Source organism: Camelina sativa, chromosome 9 (genome assembly GCF_030686135.1).
Source record: "Camelina sativa cultivar CO46 ecotype springtype chromosome 9, ASM3068613v1".
In the NCBI taxonomy this organism is placed as follows: Eukaryota; Viridiplantae; Streptophyta; class Magnoliopsida; order Brassicales; family Brassicaceae; genus Camelina; species Camelina sativa.
In genome coordinates, this window is record NC_141888.1 from 39,231,234 (window position 1) to 39,244,749 (window position 13,516).

The window sequence follows — 13,516 nt, forward strand, 5'->3', positions numbered from 1 at the left end:
AGATCAATACGTGTTTATGTGTTTGTTTCCTTCAACTAAATGAATCAATACGTGTTTCGTTGTATCAATCCACTTTCCTTCCATTCCTAAAATTAATAAATGGTAGTACATGTATGTCTCTCAATTATTATTATCTCACGCGCATTCTCTCTTGCAGACCCAACAACACGTTTTCAAAAATTAATAAGGTATGCATACATGTTGGACTTTTCTTACGAATTAAGTCACTTTAACCTTTGAAACTCCCACACCTAACTTTCTCCATGAACTCGCATAAAGTCTTATCTGATGATCCTCCAGGAGCCACTGCGGCTTCTGCCTTCGCCTTCCATTTCAAAGCATTCTTCCTCAACTCCTCCGCTTTCTCCCCAACTGTCGCTTCCAAAAGCTTCTCTGTCACTTCCTCCCTCAGCACAACTCTATCCTCCATCGCTCCACGCCCAAGCCTAACTCCTATCTTGAAAACATCAATGAGATAAACTGCGTTGGTGACTTGATCTCCCCATAACGGTAAACAAACCACCGGAACTCCAAAAGACAAAGCTTCCATTGTCGAATTCCATCCACAATGAGTGACGAAGCACATTACTGAAGGATGAGCCAAGACTTGCTCTTGTGGACACCATTCCACAATCATTCCTTTACCTCTACTAGTCGCCTCTAGTAGTCCTTGAGGCAATACATTAGTCTTGAGCTTTAGTATTTCTTGTGGAGGTCTAATCACCCACAAGAAGGATAAACCCGATTTCAAAACTCCTTGAGCGATCTCTTCCATTTGTTCTTGCGTGAAGTATGCAACCGTCCCGAAAGAAATGTAGACAACAGATGATTTTGGTCTTGAGTCTAACCAGTCAAGGCATTGATCTGATGGTTTGCACATGTCAGCACTTACAACAGAGTTCACCGCCTTAGCGAATATAGAAAGTGGTCCAATAGCTTTGATTGGACATAAAGTAGACATGTGGTCCAGCACTTCTTGTTCGAGAGCATCAAAAGAATTAATTAGAACACAGAAGGGCTTCCTCAGATTCTTGAACTGTCCAAGAATCGCTTGTCGCAATGCGGCAAATTGAGAAGAAGGATGGAGAAAGTTAGGGATTTCGTCGTGTTTCAAGAGAGGAACATATGGGAGCTTAACATCAATCCGAGGCTCTTTCTCTGTTGGGAAAGAAACAGAGCCATTTTGGTAATGGTAGTAAGCAGAGAAGCAAACGCAAGACTGGACCCAGAGAAGTGCACAAGGAATGTTGAACTCTTCCGCCACATCACAAACCCATGGAATGAAGGGATGATTGATTAGACATGAGACGGGCTCGTTTTTTTTCTTGTATCTTTTCACGAGTTCAGACAGGTCACGTTTTCCGATATTCTCGAGATGTGAAATGTATAAAGGGATACTACCTCTTTGGACATCGTCTTCTGTCCATTCTTTGTCGAAAGACTCAAATCGTATTGAACCAGAACCAACCGGTTTAAGCTCCCCGTCGACGATCTTGTTGGCTTGTCTCATTTTACTCAACTGATACTCTGGAATGGCGAAAGTAACGAGTGGTCCCTTTGAAGCGATTAGCTTGCCAAGACGAAGAAGAGGATTGATGCCGCCTTGTCCTACATATGCCACGAGCATTACGTGAATTGGATTTGAAGGTGAAGAAGAAGATTCTATATCCATCTTTCAACTATGATAACAATTGTTTTAAGAAGACATGCAAAGAATCTTGTTGATTTTATATAAGCATCAACAAATTTATTCCAACTTATTCACTTCACCAACTCACCCACTCTCTCCACCACATATCTTACTTACCACTCTCGTATGTGGTGGGACAGTTTTGAATTGAAATAGACTAACAAAATAATTCCCACATAGTAATTGAATCAAGGACAGCCAATAACGTAGTTTAACTAATATAACAGCTAGACACGTAGGTCTTCATCTGCCCGTCCATCAAACCTACCACACTCTCATCTAGCTTTCTAAGAGCACGTTAGTGGTAGTGTGAGAACAAAAATATATAACACGTTTTCAAAAATCAAGGTTGTATCGTATCATACACTCCATGGAAGCTATGCATTTGTATGAACAAAAAGTACTCTAGTCTTTGGTTTGATTCTACATACTCTTCTGTCTTCTTTCTGCTCTAAAAGAATCCCTAAGTTCGATCAATATATCGTACTATACTACCACTATTTTCTCTATATTACCCTATATTATATGAACAACAAGTTCTTCTCTATGTACTCGTAATCTTTTGTGTTCTTCTTTATGTTCGTTCTATAAGAATCCTAAAGGCCCATCCAGTATGAACTTCCGTTTGGGTTATGAATCGGTGAGAGTGTAGGCAAAGATACGGCCCATTCGTACCAAACCTGTCCACCACCAAAATGTATACAACACACATATGTGATTTGTAAATGTTATTGTTACGTTGACTTAAGTTTTGTTTTTTAGACTCTTTACCTTCGTGGAATCGCTACATCTCCAGAAATGTGCTTCTACTGGAGACTTAGGGTGAACTTCAACAGGCTTCATCAACGGGAAAAAGACTGGAGACCTGCAATATAACAAACATGAAAAATCGTAGTCAAGTGTCTTTAAAAGTTTGAATTTCCACCAGAGCAAAGTGGTTCTGCGTTGAGAATATTACCAGCCAAGCAGGTTTGGTGTTGCTGTTGTAGGCTCGATGCTAAGATGCACATCATCATAGAGGACAGCTTCAAAATACCCAGCAAATCCTAATCACACAAGTTAAATGACCGCACATATCAGATTTGTTTTTTTTGTTAGACAGAGAGAGAGAAAGAGAGATGATATCACAAGAGGAAATCATACCATGAACTAAAGCAGAACCTGTGTCACTTGGTAGATCAAAACGCAGCTTTTTGTACCGTTTGTTGTTGGGCTTTCGTGAGAAGTCTGGATGCGTAAATGTGAAGCCTATTAACAACAATAACAATATTCCTGAGCACCCCAAACACAAGCAATATGTAATGATTGACTATTACAACTATGTTTGCTCATGACAACACTTTTAGCTAACACAAGAAAAACGAGAGACTCACAGGTTGAGAAGGAGCAAGTCTAGCTACACTGTGCAGGTTAACAGAATAAACAGTTGCAAAGTAGGAAAGATGGTTACAAGCCTTAACCTGAGATGTAGATGACAAACAACGTAAGCTGATATGAAGTTTATAGCAGTGCAATTAAAAGCACAAATCAGAAGAATCTTTACGATATTGTAAAGTCTTGAACTTGTAATTGGCTGTATGAAACTTGTATACCTGAAAGGAAACATAACAGAATATCTAATGTAAATCCTCTCTGACATATCTTAGTAGAAATAGGGGATTCTTCTGGGAGTATACATACGAGAATGGTATCGAAATCCCATCAGGCTTCAGAAACCTTTGGGCTCCATCAAGGCACTCAGGAGAGAGTTCATTATCTCCAAAAGAACCCAGCAATTCACTAACCTACAGAGAGAGGTTTGTAAATGATAATGACTCGAATGTATAGAATATACTTAAATAGCCACCAAACCCTGTAATTACAGACCAATATATCAGCTTTCTCAGGAGCTCTCCAAAAACGCATGTCGCAAGATATTATGGTAACAATACTTTCCCATTCCCTCTTCTTAACCAGATCCTGACAAATGATAGCACAGACATAAGAATGATTTAAAACTTTTGTAGTTAAAGAAATGAACCACAGTAGAAGCATTGACTCAGTTTCTGAAAACTCACACGGAGTGCTACAACAGCATTAGGATTCTTTTCTACAGCATAAACTTTCAACTTTCGACCAGTTTCTTCAGCTGCCTGAAAAAAGAAACGCAAAAATGTATAAATTAATTTCAGGTTCTCATTATGCTCAGCTCAGCGTCAGTACTCAGTACTCAGTACTCACCTGTAATGATGCTCTCACAAGGGGTCCTCTTCCTGCTCCCACAACCATCAGGACCTAAAATCCAGAATTTAAAAACTATCAGAGTATTTCATCCCTGAAATGCCCCTTTGTGAGTGATAGACCTAAACAAATAACAGGTGACTTACAGTAGTTAACTCAGATGCTTTCTCATTAGGGACCCTTTCCACTAAAGCTTTAGCAATTGCCCTTTCATACTAGCAAAACAAAGATTAATAACATAAGAAACAGACACTGATAAATAGTGGTACTGTGTCCCTTCTGTTGATCACGGCAGAAAAAAAAAAAGGGGAAATTCCGTAAAAGAGACATGATAACATAATTAACACTAAAGATGTCTGTGGACTAAAAACTAGCAAAAGGCAACATACTACTTAACAGAGTCTCTCTCAATCATATCATAGATTTGGGCTTCTAAATTATCCTTCAGTGGCTGCATACAAAAAAATAGAGCGAAAAAATGATATTTAAAAACAGAGGAGATTAGTTTACCAATATTAAGTTAAACCACATGAAGAAGAGCTAACCTGCAAGGGTGTGTGCAAACGATCCCTGTTGATAATTCTTCTGCGTTCTTGCTCAGAAAGTGGTTCCATATTGCAGAACAAAGTACTAAGACAGTCCAAATACGGCTTATGGGGGTGAGTCTGCATATCTGATAGCCGAAATGATAAAATTTATGCACAGGTTTACTACAGGAAACAGTCACAAAGGATCATAGCTGACCATCAGTGCCCACAAGGAATAGAAAAAACTGACCCTCAGTGATATCAACAGAATACGTTTGTAGATTACTCACAGGTTTTCCAGATATTATAACCTGCATAATTATGAATTTAAGGACAAGTAGTGAACTGAAAACCTGTTTCTCATAACTCTCGACATTGAAGAGAAATCAAAAGAGCAATTTATTTTCTACACCGCATATAATATTACCTTTACGTCATGATGAAAAAATCTTGTTATTAGCTCTCGGTGACTCTTTAACAAGTAAGGATAACGCTGAGTTGTTGGTGTGAAACACTGGCAATGGAATTAGAAGCATTTCTATGAATCAGATGATTGATTACTTCAGAGCCTAATGATGCGGGAAAAAAATGGCTATGTCTTCTATTACTTCAGTGCTTAGTATGGCTGCTTTCACCGATTCTCCAAACCATCTCCCTAGTGCATTTTCAGATGGTAGCTTACTTCTATAGCAAGGAAGATTTGTTATGTCTGCTATAGAAAAGAAAAAAAAAACATTGAATCAAGGGGTTTTCTCAGGACTCACTGAACATCAAGAGCAACATGCAGTTTACTGTGATGGTCACAAAGAAGACGAAACGAATTCCATAGCTCCCAGGAATCTTTCTGCATACATAGAATAGTGTATCAGGTGATAAGATCAAGGACATTCCACCTGTCTATATTGCAGCATGTATAACACATTTGCTTAATCTCTCTACAAATCTGAAAGGGCAAAAGAAGTAATCTTACCGGATCTTCTGTATCAGAATCCATCAGCGGAATCCTAAGCCATAACTTTATTGCAGAATCAGATTGAAGCAAGAATCACGAGGAAAAAATAAAATAAAGCATTAGACCTTTGATTGAAGAGGTTCTTGTAAAGCTTGACAGACATCAAAAAGAAGGAAGGGTACCTCCATATCAGACAAGCCCTGTAAGATCTGGTTCACACATTTAGCATAACTGGCGAATGAAGTGCCTTTAGGAGTAGGAAGAAGGCATGACTGCAACATTATCACAAAAAAAAACCCCCAAAAAAAAAAAAAAGCCATTAACAAGACCCAGTTTTTTTTCACTCGACTAACCATCTAAACCCCATCAGAGCCAAATCATAAACACACACCTGTAAAGAGAGATGATTAGCCCAGTCAATTTCTTGCTTCAGTGCAGTTTCTGAATCCATCCGTACGATCTCATATTCCGAATCAAATCAATCCACGAACTAAATTTACCTAAATAGATGAAATCAATAACCACAGATTCGATCCTCAACTGTTCTTACTCACAACGCAAATTACGAAGAAAGAACAACACAAGAAAACGAAAGACTCATACCAGTTACACGAGATCTCCATCGTGAAAGTGACAAAACCAAATCAGAGCCAGCGAATGGAAGAACATGAGTATCCGAACTGATTCCATCGACAAAACTAGGCCTATAGGAAGGATTCATCTATACACGATAACGAAAGAAAGAAGAAAGAAAACGCCATTGATCAACGGAGAATACAAGAAATCGCGACTGAAGAAAAGATTTCAAAGAGAAGATACAAGTACAAACCAAAGGAGCGAGCACGAAATCGAAACGGCCAGTGTCAGTATTGAAAGCGAGAAGAGAAGGAACATCGTCGGAGAAATCAGTTTCAACGCCGCAGAACCTGGAATTGCTCTTCTCCCATCCTTCTCTCTGACCTAACGGCATATTTTTCTCAACAGTTGGGAGCAAATCGGAAAATTGAATGCTTTTGTTGTGTTTGATCAACGACGAGTCTAAAGGTAATCAATGGTTTTTGCAGGGTTTTTAATTTTGCAGTTAGATTTTTCATAGTTGGGCCGGATCTTCTGGTATTTGGTCTACGGTGAACCGGTTTAATCAAATTGGACAGACGTAACCGAACTGAATCGACCGTAACAATTAACTTAAAGCTCAGTAAAAATCAGCCATTCGATTACTTTATGCCTAATTTGATTATTTTTAGATTACAAAGTACACAACAGTTTTTTTTTTTCTGTTATTAAACACTTAGATTGGGAAAGTTTGTGACATTTTACTGTATCTTATGTTCTAAATTTTAAGGTAAATCATAAAAAATAATCTAAAAACTATGTTTTCATGTGTCTACTGTAATTTTGAAAACAACATTATAGTTTTATATTTTATATGGTGTTTTTTATCAACAAGAATTAAACTATTAATTTAAATAAAATATTCTTAAAACTAATTTTCGATTAATCGTTATTCTTAAATATTTTTTCGATGTAAATATGTTAATTATTTAAAACCCGATTAAAAAAAAAAAAAAAAAACCCCTACTCCAAAATAATTAATGTGTGACTGTGTGAGTGAGGGAGGGAATTAGTAGCTTGACGCTGATGGGCCTTTTTATAACAGAGTACTACTACTACTGTGTTCATTTGTTTTTGTCGTCTTCTCAGAAGCTGCGCTCGCTTGTTTCCCGACGAATCCGCCGCACATATTCACCGGCGACGACGAGTGATAAATTCGAAAATCGCGGCGCCGAGAGGTACAAAGTCCAGTGAAACGATGATGGCTGAAGAAGTAGGCGCGCTCACATTCCCGATGTCGAGAGAATCGGAGTCCGCTTCTCGACTCAAAACCATAATCTCCGATATGCTTCCTCGCTTCTCCGACGATTACACCGACGACGTCTTCTCTGTTCGTCATCTTCTTTAATTTTCATTTTCCTTCCTGTTTCTAGAGACGATTCTTAGGTTTTTATTGTTTTCGAATTCCTTTGTTTACTCGTTATTTGTGATTTTTTTCCCACGGGATTTGGTACTGGTGACTATGTTTTGATTGTTCGATTTAATTAATTATCGATGAGTGTGTTGTTCCTGATTCTGTATATTCGGTAATCATGCTCTTTGTATGAGGTTATGTTGCATAAGGATTTTGGATTATCTGAGTTACAAGGATCTGTATAGGCCTGTGTGTATGTAATCACTTTGTTTGGACTGGTTTCAACTTGTAGAAATTGTAAAGTTTGAACCGTGGGAGCAGAAAATTGCAGGTTGATGATGCTTGATTTGGTGTGAAGATCAGGTGATGATGATTTTCGTGTTTACTGATGAATCAGCTTGTTTCAGGAGTATGTTACAGTGCTTGTTTGTAATGGAAAGAGTCAGAGCCAGGCAAGAGAAGATTTGGATCCATTTCTTGGGGAGAAATCTCGGGGATTTGTTGCCTGGTTTGCTGTTTTGTATCCCTTTTTTTTTGTTGGCTTATGATACATAAAGGTATTAGCGACTAGGATGTGATTTCGACGTGTGTTTTTCTTTTCAGCTTATGGGAGCTTCTTCTGGAGTATTTCTCTCTAGAGAAACAAGAAAATTTGGCTTCTGAACCTAGGACTGGTGTTGACTTTGGCTTTCATGATACTCTAATGGAACAAGATTTAAGCTCCAGAAAGTATGATGATTGTGATCAGAAAGCTACTAATTCCATGAATGTGAGACTAAGACATCTGTTTCTTTCATATGTGTGAATGCTGCACCAGTTTCTTGGTCACGGTTTTAATCTGAATGGCTTTGCAGGAGCAGCTGATATCAGCTACTGATCCCATTGAAGACGTTGAGGCTCCTGTATCACCAAAAGTTAAAAAAATGAAGATGTTACGAGAAGAGCTCATTGATATTCCTTGTAGAAGGGCACGACCAAAAGAGAAAGATCGTTGGAACTCATCTGGTTACTCTAGAAAAATACTGCGGTCTGTCATCGTTGCCATTAAACAACCTTGTGGTAGGAATACTGCTAAATATGAAAAGGTTGGAAGGTTAATTTTTGGCTCTGAGTTGGTTTCTCAATTTTCTATGTAATTTCCATCTCGTAATTGATCCTTTTACATATGTGAAGTCCATGGATGAAAGGAGTAGAGCTCTACAGAAGCGCCCATACTTGCCAGAAAGAGAAATTGGTTCTCAATCTATTCCTTCAGGTACTATTTTGCCTCTTGACAAGTTATGATCTTTTGACAATATGACAGAATGACATTTTCGCACTCATAAAAACGTCTCAGGAGGAGCTGTGTCTGCAAGATCCCTCGATGCATCTTCGCACCAAGAAACGATGCCTCGTGCTAGTGTTTGGGATCGTTTAGGCCGAGCAAGCACCAAACGTGTTCGTGACACGGATACCCCTAGATTGCCTACGTTTGGCATCCGGGCACAGGAGAACAAAGTGGTTCAGCAGCATGTACCACCATTCCCTGCAGCGTATAGCGAACAATATAGCGAGACATATCAAAGAGAAATTCCTGCAGTTGGTTACAGGCACGGAGTTTGCCGATCCGATAAAGCTAAGAAATCCATGAGTGTAACTATCACATCTTCTGAACCTCGTACCGCGTACAACCTCAGTAGAAAGAGGCGTTATGGCATCATCAGCGCCAATTCAGGAGAGTTTAGTAGTGTTCTCCAAAATAAAGAAGCTGAACAGGATGTTGAAAAGCCAAGCCTTCTTTCCAAGTCAGATCTTTTTTCAGTATGTGCTGTGCAGTTATATCATAGTTATGCTTATTGCTCTTATTCATGTGAATCCAGTTTCCTCACATCTCAAATGATCATGTTCTTTCTTTCGTCAGGAAATAAAGAACGTGAAAGAAAAGCTGCAACAACTTGAACTCCGAATTAATCAATCAAAGCAGTCGAAGAAACAGAAAGTTGAAGAAGTCCAACGCTCACCACAATCTGGTATGGATACTCTACGTTTATTAACAAGCCCTCCACTTAGAGTAAGTCACTTCAGCTTAACTAATTCCCTGAATGTCGTGCTGTCTAGTTGTACCTGGTACATTCTTCTGTGCAGGCGAGTTGCAATATCAGCAAGATGTCACAGAATCAAGAATCATACATCTTACCAACGTAATGCTACAGGGTTCCATCTTATCTTTCTTTGTGCATTATCTTTTTTATAATATCCATGATTCTAAGATCGAGAAATTATCTAATTCTCTCTAATGCATTATAATATTGAAAACTCATTAACACTACATATGAAAAAACGTCTGGAACTCATTTAAGTAATTTATCCATGAACTTATCAGGTACACTATGCAGCAAAGAAAGAAGCTATATCAATGTTCTTTAGTAGCAAGTGTGGAGCTGTCGAAAACGTCACGATAGTAACTGATCCAGTAACTCGGCATCCAAAGGGGTAAAATCCTCCCTTCCTCATAAACTCTTGTCTGTTTGCAATATACTGTCACACAGTTATTTTAAGCAAGAAATTTTACTTATTTCAAACGAAATCGTCCCTTCTCCAGTACTGCTTTTGTGACTTTTGCTACAACGGAGTCAGTTAACAAAGCAATAGCTCTGAGCGGCACAATGTTCTATTCAAGACCCATCAAGGTACAAATCAATGCTTCTATATCCCCAACCAAATAATTTTTTTCTGACACAGCCTAAGTATTCCAACTGATCTGTTTTCCAACGTTTCAGGTTGCAAGCTTCGTGATAGATTCTGGAGTAGTTTCAGCACCACAGATTGTTACTGGCAGTTAAACCGAAAAACAACAGTATTGTAAAACAGAGGGCGTGAACCAAAAAAAAAAAAAAAAAACAAAACTAGTAACGCAGTTGTACAGTTCCCTACAGTAGTAAACGAGAGAAAGTCGCAATCAGTGGAAATAAGGTTTTTAGCTTATTATGATCGTATTTTAGCTCATTTACGTTATATGGAACACATAGTGAAGGATGATGACTTGAGTGAGCAAAGTTAACAACGAACAGAATTGATGAAATGCTAATAAGCAAACACTTATTGGGACACACAGAGTTCCCATATTTGATTTCTTCTTAATTAACACGGGAAAAAAAACTAGAAAATCAGTAAAGTCTAAAATGGAGGTGGTGGGGGTTACTTACTTCTCCTATGTTGAGAAAACAAAATACATTCAGATTTTTATAGATACACAAACACACTGACACTGACATAGGACAGACACACAAACCTTACAACCTTACAACCTTACAACCTTATATCTAAAGGCACTTTTTCTTATATCTTCTTCTTTCTCTCTTTGTTATTTTCTTGGGGTGGGTTTATTTTTTAGTCGATTGTCATAGGCTGGCTCATGCAACATCTGAAACGGGCTTTCCTTGCCGTCGTCATTATCTCAGTTTCCGCAGCTTCAAGCAGCTTGACAACCTCCACGAAACATGGTCGGACTTCTGGATTAGCATCCCAACATCGAGTCATGATATCACTCAGCACCGGGAGACAATCATTTGGGACTGTTGGACGCACTCCTCGGTTTACAACAGCAAACGCTGCCTGTACAGCTGTCATGTTCTGGAACGGTAACTGTCCTGTGATTAACTCCCACAGCACAATCCCAAAACTATACACATCCACTTTTTGATTGTAGGCTCTGTGCTGTATCATCTCTCTGCATCAACAACAGAAACATATGTTACATTAATGTTAACATGCAGAAGGCAAGAATGATAAAACAAATAAAAGGGTAGAAAGATCAAATATCCCTTTGGAAACTTACGGAGCCATCCATCTGTAAGTTCCGGTTTCTGGTGTCATTCCTTCAGTTTGAACTTCGATTCTTGCAACACCAAAATCTGCAATCTTGATGGACTTATCAGCTGAGATGAGAAGGTTATCGGACTTGAGATCTCTGTGTATGAAGTTGCGTCCATGGACGTAAGCCATACCCCTAGCAACATCCAAGGCCTGCTTAACAGCTAACTTAAGAGGGACGGCTCGGTTCTGTCTCTTAGTCAGAAACTGCCTCACAGAGCCTCCTTTGGCGTATTCAGTAACTATACACCACACCATTGGCTTGCGACATGCACCAATGAACCTCACGATGTTTGGGTGCTTCAAATTAGCAAGCATAGTCACCTCTTGCTGAAACTGCTGTTCCATGAACTGTGCCTTCTCTAGACTGTTCTCTGGCCTCTCAAGTATCTTGATCGCGACATCCTCCCCGTTGTATGTCCCTTTGTACAATTTACCAAAAGCACCTTGAGCAAAGGCAGGACCCATGTTGAGGCTCCTCAGATCTATCGTCCACTCTTCATAGTTAGCCAGCCCTTCAGTTGGATACCTGTTATCCATCAGTGCTTGAGCCAAGGCATCATCATTCAACGCATGCGTAACTCTTCCAGGGCGAAACACGCTTTGGCCAACCGAGAGTGAGTAGACATGGCGCAAGGGCTTCAAGCCAGGGTGGCCAATGAGAGCATCACTTGAGCCAACGCTACTGTTATCCACAGACATTGAGACAGATCCTCCAGCGTTACTCGTCTGCATACTCTCCATGGACATGTTTGAACCTTCGTTAAGTTTCTGATAAAACTCCTGCGTAAAAGCATAGTAATGGTTGTCGTTGTTCTGATGGTTCCCAACAGCCAGCACGTTGAACTTTGCTCCCTCCAGCATCTTCGCAATCTCTGGTTTCTTACTTGCTACGATTATTTAACCAAACTGCAAAGGACACACACAAACACAAAATCATTAAAACCAAAGATCACAAAAGCAATCACTCACCCTAAAGCAAAGAGATACAAATAGCTTCACCGAACAAGTCATCAGAGACACAAATAGCTTCAAGATGAACAAGAAAGACTTTAATTTTTGAAAAGAAAGCAAGAACCTTTGAAACATAAACAACAACTTTAGCTCAATTACACCATGCACGCACCCAAATTGAGACAAACAAGCTAGTCAAAACAAAGAAAGCAAGTAATACACCAACTAGGGTTATAAACTCTTAAACCAAAAGATTCTAAAATTAAATTCCTCTTAAGAAATAAGCAGAATCCATAGCCATTACAGAAACAAGAAAACCAAAAGATTAAAACTTTAGAGTCCTAACAGAGACGAAGCTACAGATCATGCCTCATAACCCAAAACCCATGAAGAAAAAGAAAAAAAAAAAGAAAGTTCAAGAACACAGATCCGATGAATTAAGTAGGGTAAAAGAACAAATTAGGGTTTACCTAGAGCTTGTAAACAGTTGATTACACAAGAGAACACATGAAAGAGACTTCCTTTTTCTCACCCGATGAGTAAAAAAAAGAAGAATCAAAGAAGAGAGAAGAAAGTGAGAAACATCCCGATCGAGAGAATTAAATTACAAAACCCTAAACTCACTATGGCAAAATCACAAGAACCCACCAAAGGTATTTATACCCAAGAATCCAAAACCGAATCCAGAGGCTTTTAAAATCAGAAACATGAAAAACGAAGGATGAAAGAAGAAGAAGACGAACAAGGAAGAGTCCTCAGTCGTCGTTTCCCATTTACTTTCTTCAGCTTTTTTGTTTTGTTTTGTTTTGTTTTGTTTATTTAATTTTTGATCCGTCCTTTATTGGCAAATTCTCTCTCTCACTATCACTCTCACTACTGTTAAGTGTATAACACGCGCTTTAGTACAGGGACACGTGACTGAACTCGGTTCGGTGTTACGAGGTTGTCGTATGAGGCGGCGCGTTCCCGCTTTAAAAGGCAACGGTTACAGTACTCTTCTCTTATTCACGCTTGTCCTCCTTCTCTAAACACATTACTAGTAAAATAATTTTTGGCCTAAACAGAAACTTTTCTTCCTCCCTCTTTTTCCTCGAGAACATCCAGATGTTTGCTTTCTTATTTAGAAAAAAAAAAAGATTCTTGTATTTACTACACGAAACAACAAATTGTAAGTTTGTAACGCATATTTGAGTTATTAAAATATACATATATATAGAAATTGTAACGCATAAGTTGGTTTTCTTTTGCCAGAATTTGCTCAATGGGCGGTTTTGAAAAGAGGGAAACGATTTCTGTGTTCCTATACAGTGAGCTTCTAGAAATTGTTAACTCAATAGATTTAACAATAAAAA

At 38.8% G+C, this 13,516-nt stretch overlaps 3 protein-coding genes and 1 pseudogene across 9 annotated transcripts; 1 reads left to right on the plus strand and 3 right to left on the minus strand.

The window, feature by feature from the left end:
• Positions 1 to 59: 59 nt before the first annotated feature.
• On the minus strand, positions 60 to 1,783 carry LOC104713885 (UDP-glycosyltransferase 84A1). The gene is given in 2 exon segments (XM_010431108.3): positions 60 to 258; positions 260 to 1,783. Coding segments are annotated over 2 exon segments (1,452 nt in total). The 5' UTR covers positions 1,673 to 1,783; the 3' UTR covers positions 60 to 219.
• On the minus strand, positions 60 to 6,450 carry LOC104713883 (protein arginine N-methyltransferase 1.5-like; annotated as a pseudogene). Its single transcript, XR_015565984.1, has 22 exons — positions 6,219 to 6,450; positions 5,993 to 6,110; positions 5,781 to 5,889; positions 5,572 to 5,661; positions 5,408 to 5,452; positions 5,202 to 5,281; positions 5,046 to 5,121; positions 4,865 to 4,951; positions 4,688 to 4,748; positions 4,456 to 4,583; positions 4,308 to 4,361; positions 4,057 to 4,125; positions 3,911 to 3,964; positions 3,748 to 3,822; positions 3,557 to 3,649; positions 3,371 to 3,474; positions 3,234 to 3,282; positions 3,060 to 3,150; positions 2,834 to 2,938; positions 2,649 to 2,736; positions 2,462 to 2,555; positions 60 to 2,370 (listed from the first exon to the last, which is right to left on the minus strand). The product of XR_015565984.1 is annotated as a protein arginine N-methyltransferase 1.5-like (transcript).
• Positions 6,451 to 7,016: 566 nt separating this feature from the next.
• LOC104713886 (uncharacterized) lies at positions 7,017 to 10,322 on the plus strand. Of its 5 annotated transcripts, none has more exons than XM_010431109.3 (11): positions 7,017 to 7,334; positions 7,766 to 7,866; positions 7,962 to 8,127; positions 8,213 to 8,443; positions 8,532 to 8,613; positions 8,695 to 9,158; positions 9,259 to 9,367; positions 9,456 to 9,538; positions 9,721 to 9,830; positions 9,940 to 10,027; positions 10,118 to 10,322. In XM_010431109.3, the coding sequence occupies exons 1-11, from the start codon at positions 7,203 to 7,205 to the stop codon at positions 10,178 to 10,180; spliced, it is 1,629 nt and encodes a 542-aa protein (XP_010429411.2). In that variant the 5' UTR covers positions 7,017 to 7,202; the 3' UTR covers positions 10,181 to 10,322. The 5 variants fall into 5 exon arrangements, with proteins under 5 accessions (XP_010429411.2, XP_010429412.2, XP_087320894.1 ...); XM_010431110.3 differs by having other exon boundaries at positions 7,019 to 7,334; positions 8,219 to 8,443; XM_087464768.1 differs by having other exon boundaries at positions 7,043 to 7,689.
• A 207-nt stretch (positions 10,323 to 10,529) lies between these two features.
• On the minus strand, positions 10,530 to 13,109 carry LOC104713887 (serine/threonine-protein kinase STY13). Of its 2 annotated transcripts, none has more exons than XM_010431113.3 (3): positions 12,635 to 13,109; positions 11,176 to 12,119; positions 10,530 to 11,067 (listed from the first exon to the last, which is right to left on the minus strand). In XM_010431113.3, exons 2-3 carry the CDS (start codon positions 12,072 to 12,074, stop codon positions 10,728 to 10,730), a joined length of 1,239 nt encoding a protein of 412 aa, XP_010429415.1. In that variant the 5' UTR covers positions 12,075 to 12,119; positions 12,635 to 13,109; the 3' UTR covers positions 10,530 to 10,727. The 2 variants fall into 2 exon arrangements, with proteins under 2 accessions (XP_010429415.1, XP_087320896.1); XM_087464770.1 differs by having other exon boundaries at positions 12,908 to 12,995.
• Positions 13,110 to 13,516: the final 407 nt, after the last annotated feature.

Excerpts from the sequence above, each read along its gene's own strand:
- LOC104713886 (XM_010431109.3), top strand. The coding sequence starts at position 7,203 with ATGATGGCTGAAGAAGTAGGCGCGCTCACATTCCCGATGTCGAGAGAA. Across the intron at positions 8,614-8,694 it reads TTCTCAATCTATTCCTTCAG|GAGGAGCTGTGTCTGCAAGA; the intron begins GTACTATTTTGC and ends AAAACGTCTCAG. Across the intron at positions 9,539-9,720 it reads GAATCATACATCTTACCAAC|GTACACTATGCAGCAAAGAA; the intron begins GTAATGCTACAG and ends TGAACTTATCAG.
- LOC104713887 (XM_010431113.3), bottom strand. The coding sequence starts at position 12,074 with ATGCTGGAGGGAGCAAAGTTCAACGTGCTGGCTGTTGGGAACCATCAG. Across the intron at positions 11,068-11,175 it reads ACTTACAGATGGATGGCTCC|AGAGATGATACAGCACAGAG; the intron begins GTAAGTTTCCAA and ends TTGTTGATGCAG.